The following is a 4,145-nucleotide window of genomic DNA, read 5'->3' as shown; positions in this document are numbered from 1 at the left end:
GACAGCAGGACCAGCAACCTCCAAAACTACAGCAAAGCACTGCCAGTTCTGTTATTTCTTTCCCCAAGCCCCAGAAGCAGGACTAAAATCTAAATCCTACAGGTATTAATTGTGTGTTCCCTGCAGTACATGTCACCTTTCTTCCAGCTGAACCGGGTGTTCCCCAAGATCCAGTATTCATGGTCATCAAAATGGATTTCCCCGTTGGGTGGGAAGAAGGCGTGGGCAAGCTCCCCAGTTGTCCCATCAAAGCAGTGGTGGATGAGAGACTCCAGGCAGTCTGTGTGGTTGATGGAGTAGAAGCCTTTGGAAAAAAGCAGCAGATTTAGTGTCTCCATCAGGGTTAGCCCCTCCAGGACAGACATCTGTAAACTTGTGGTTTGCTAAAAAAAAATATCTGTGGCATCCCACATTTTCCAACCTCCAGAGCCACAAAAGGAAAAACAAATGCAAAAGGACTGTCAGGAATGATGGCTGCGGGATACAAACTGTGCTCAGCCCTGTGATGACCCCAGACTTGGAGCTCTTTTCAGTGGCCATGAGTCCATGTTTCAGGAAGAAGCACTGAGCCCTTCTTGCAACATCACGTGAAGTGTTTTTATAAAGAAGTCGGCTAGTCAAGTGATGATCCTGGGATGTAACTGTTCCATTTTAACCATAAATCAACAGATAAGCCTTCGAGCCAGAGCTGCTTGCTGTCTCTGACAGCACTAGGAGAGCATAGCAATGTGCCCTGCACCCAGAGCTGCCCCAGGAAGGCCCATCACGTGCTGCAGCAGCATCGCGCAACACGAGAGGGAAGAGCCTGTTGCGAAACGGGTCAGTCTGTTTATCTCAAAATTGCTGCCATCTGCACAGGAAATGGTTATTTCACACAGACCATAAATCCTGGGGAGAATTTGCATCTGGGGTGGAGGCTGAGCAGATCACACCTCAGCACCGACATCTTGCTAGGCCTGAGGAACTCAGGAGGTAACTATGGAGTAGTGATGGAGGGGACAGAGAAAAATGGTGCTTCAACAGGATCAATGGGAGGTAGCCTGAAACCATCAACAAGCTGGGATCTGTCACCTGCTCCTTGGCTCTGTGTGACCTTGGCTATGCCATCTCACCTTTCAATATTGTTTCCCTATCTGTGGAATAGAGATAATCCTGCCCCAGTGGTGGATTTGAGGGTTAATTCTTGTCAAATACCTACAGCTGATGGACTGAGAGCTCAATAGGAAGTGTTAATAATATTTTAATGTCTCCTCAGAGCAACTAAATGCAGCTTCTCTACCTGATTAAAGGCAAAAGTCCTGGCCCAAGAGGTCCTGCTGAGCCCACACAGCACAGGGGGATCATCTGCTTCACTCCTGAAGCTTGTCCAGCCCCTGGTGCAGTGAGCACACACAGCAGTGTCCCCTCAGGCCAGCAGCCCCAGCACTCACCTATTTTCAAGTCACTGGGCAGGTGACGTGGCACTTCCCTGAAGCTGAAGGGTGACACTTCACTCCACATACGGAACGCGGCCGCCAGGCCCCTGCGTGTGTCCCAGGCACTCAGAAGGTTCCTTGGGAAGGACAGGATCCTGTGGGGACACACAACAGCCTCAGGAAAATGCTCCTCCCTTCTCAGCCTTCAGCTGAAGGCTCTTAAGGCTGCATCAGACAAGTCTTTCCATTTACTCTTAATAGGTTTCAAGCAGAAGTAGCTTGAATTTGATTTAATAATATGAAACATTAATAAATTGATGTAATATTACAGTATTATCATTAACATTCATATTAATTAGCCAGAATATTTAATAAAGTCTCCACAGGGACTACTCAGTACCTATTCTTTACAATCACATGTTCTGGACTATGGCTTTTGTCCCTCCTCAAGAACATAATTTCAGACATGGTTCTCTTGGAATCCTGTTTCTATCCTGGCATCTCCCAGCCTGTTGTGCAGTGCTGCTAGAAGAGGAAACAACTGCAGTTCAGCAGTGGGGAACTCCCTTTTGTAACACCTGGGCTACAATGTGTGCACACACTGAGTTATTATACTCTAAAGGCAGAAGGTTTGAAGGAGGGTTCCAAAGGATATCAAAGGTGTGAAAGTAAAATGAGTTACTTCCTTTGAAATAAAAAATCTCATGACTTGAGAGAAACTCAAGAGGGGGTTCTGCTTAGGGCACAGGTAAAGATGCAGCTGAACTGTGAGAAAACTACCAGTGCAGGATGGCAGAACCCCTGTTTGCACCATGGAAATGTACAGATGGCTCCTAGAAGCTTACCTTGTCCCAAAAGAAGATCTGCATTCAGGAAATGCCTGCAGTGTAGCAATGGGGAAAAGCTGTGTGTGTTCTGCTATCCCCTCTGGCTGTGTTCTAGCTATGCTGCTTATGTTCTCCCTTCGTCCCAGCACATCCTAAAGGGAGCAGAAGGTTTCATATCAAGCCAGGCTGTTAACAAGTGCAAACCTGGACAATTAAGACTTATCATGAGGCTCAGCCTGGGTGGGATGAGCATGAAGGGAGACACATTCTGCTGTGTGAAGGAGCCAGGCTTGTGCCTCCCACTCCTGGGGCTCACCAGCTGAACTAACCCCTGCTCTCCTGTCCTGACCAGCACTGCAGCCACCACCACCACACTTGGAGCACCAAGGCCAGGGACAGTGACACTCCTGTGTGACTGACAGCCTAACAGCTACCCAGAGAGGTGAGGTAACTGCAGCAAATGGAGATAACCTTGCCAGTTATCTTCCCAGCCTGCATTTGGTGACCTTGAGACACTCTCCCTCCTGCTCTGAGGAGAAAAAAGGGGTTAGCAGAACTCTTGGATGATACACAGCTGCTGCTGTCCTGCCCACCCTACTTGCCCTCCTCACCTCAGGCAATCCCAGTGCAAACACTGCTGGAAACCTTTTCCTTCCTGTTTGGTGACAGAAACCTTTCCTGCCCATTGCAGCCACAGAGCTGGAGTGTTGAGACACCCACACAGCTCCATAGTGATGTCCTCAGCCCAAAGCCAAGAAAAACCTGCCCCACACACTGCTGCTGCCAGGAGCCACTTCCAAGTGCTGTCTGAGCTCCAGCAGGACCTGCCACTCCAGCCCTGGTGGTGTAACCATTGGGACTGCAGCACTCCTGAGGGCAGGTCTGGGGCTTGTGCTTTAAAAACAGGAGTGGCTGGAGCTAGCACAGTCTCATTGACAGGACCTTTGTAATCACATCAGATGCTGAAAAAATCAGATTTGGCTCCTGTATCTCCAGGGAGGGACAGACTCTGAGCCAGGAGTGAACAAGAGCCCTTTCTGCAGTCAAACCTCCAGGGCTTCTGCTGCTCTGAACTTTCTGTGATGATCTGATGCCACCTGCCTGTGCTCATCTTAGGAAATCGTTTCTAAGGGGATTCCCTGAACCTTGTTCTGTCTGAGCTCATGTTAGCTCTTCTGAAGAACATTCAACAATGCCATTAATCTTTTCCCAGAGGGAAAAAAAGCATCTTTCAGGGTGCTGTATGTGCTTTTGTAGAAATATTTCCTACTGTAGAGACTTTAGCAGCTTTCCATTCATTGGCAGATGGATTAGCAATACTCATATGGTTAATATCTACACCCATGGCAGGAAAAACTCACTTAGAAAATACTTCTAGGGCTAGAAAGCAAGTCCATACTTGTATGTTAAGTTGAAGTGGTCCCATTTCAAGTGCCCTGGTGTGATGGTGTAGCGTCTTCTCCGCGCTGGAGGCCGAGGTGGGAAAGCAGGACTGTGCACAGCAGAGGCTTCATGATGACCAGGTGATGTGGCATCTTCCTTGAAAGACAAAACAGAAGGTTGGAAGAGATGGGAGAGACTGCAGGGCTGAACAGAAAAATTACCAGTTCAGGGGTGTGTGGAAGCTGGGGAGCACAACTGGTGCTCCCTGAGGGGCGTCTAGGAGGCAGGGCAAGAGCATCAGCCCAGCAGTGCTTTGCCTGAGCAAAACCTGGACAGAGCAAAGAGGAGCGACTCTGCGAGGAGTTCTTGGGGCAGGGCTTGGACCAGAGGGGCAAGGGAAGGAAGGGGGCAGCATTCCTCAACATGGGATCACAGAGGATCAGTGCTGGAGGCTGCCTGCACAGCTCCAGAGCAGGGCCCTGCAGCTCCTCCCCTCCCAGAGCACAGATGGAGCAGGAAT

General features: G+C 49.3%; 1 protein-coding gene across 1 annotated transcript in view; it reads right to left on the bottom strand.

Moving 5' to 3' along the window:
* Nucleotides 1–4,145, bottom strand: part of MMP23B (matrix metallopeptidase 23B) — a 9,036-nt gene that overhangs the window by 3,216 nt on the left and 1,675 nt on the right. The window contains exons 2-4 of the mRNA XM_010005184.1: nt 3,642–3,781; nt 1,431–1,570; nt 137–304 (exon numbers count right to left, since the gene is read on the bottom strand). Coding sequence (XP_010003486.1) covers nt 137–304; nt 1,431–1,570; nt 3,642–3,781 — 448 coding nt within the window. The remainder of the gene's footprint in view (nt 1–136; nt 305–1,430; nt 1,571–3,641; nt 3,782–4,145) is intronic.

The sequence above is a fragment of the Chaetura pelagica genome, unplaced genomic scaffold (assembly GCF_000747805.2).
Source record: "Chaetura pelagica isolate M959 unplaced genomic scaffold, ChaPel_1.0 scaffold159, whole genome shotgun sequence".
Classification (NCBI taxonomy): Eukaryota; Metazoa; Chordata; class Aves; order Apodiformes; family Apodidae; genus Chaetura; species Chaetura pelagica.
The sequence above is the reverse complement of the archived record's forward strand: the minus strand, read 5'-3'. Positions and strand labels throughout refer to the sequence as shown.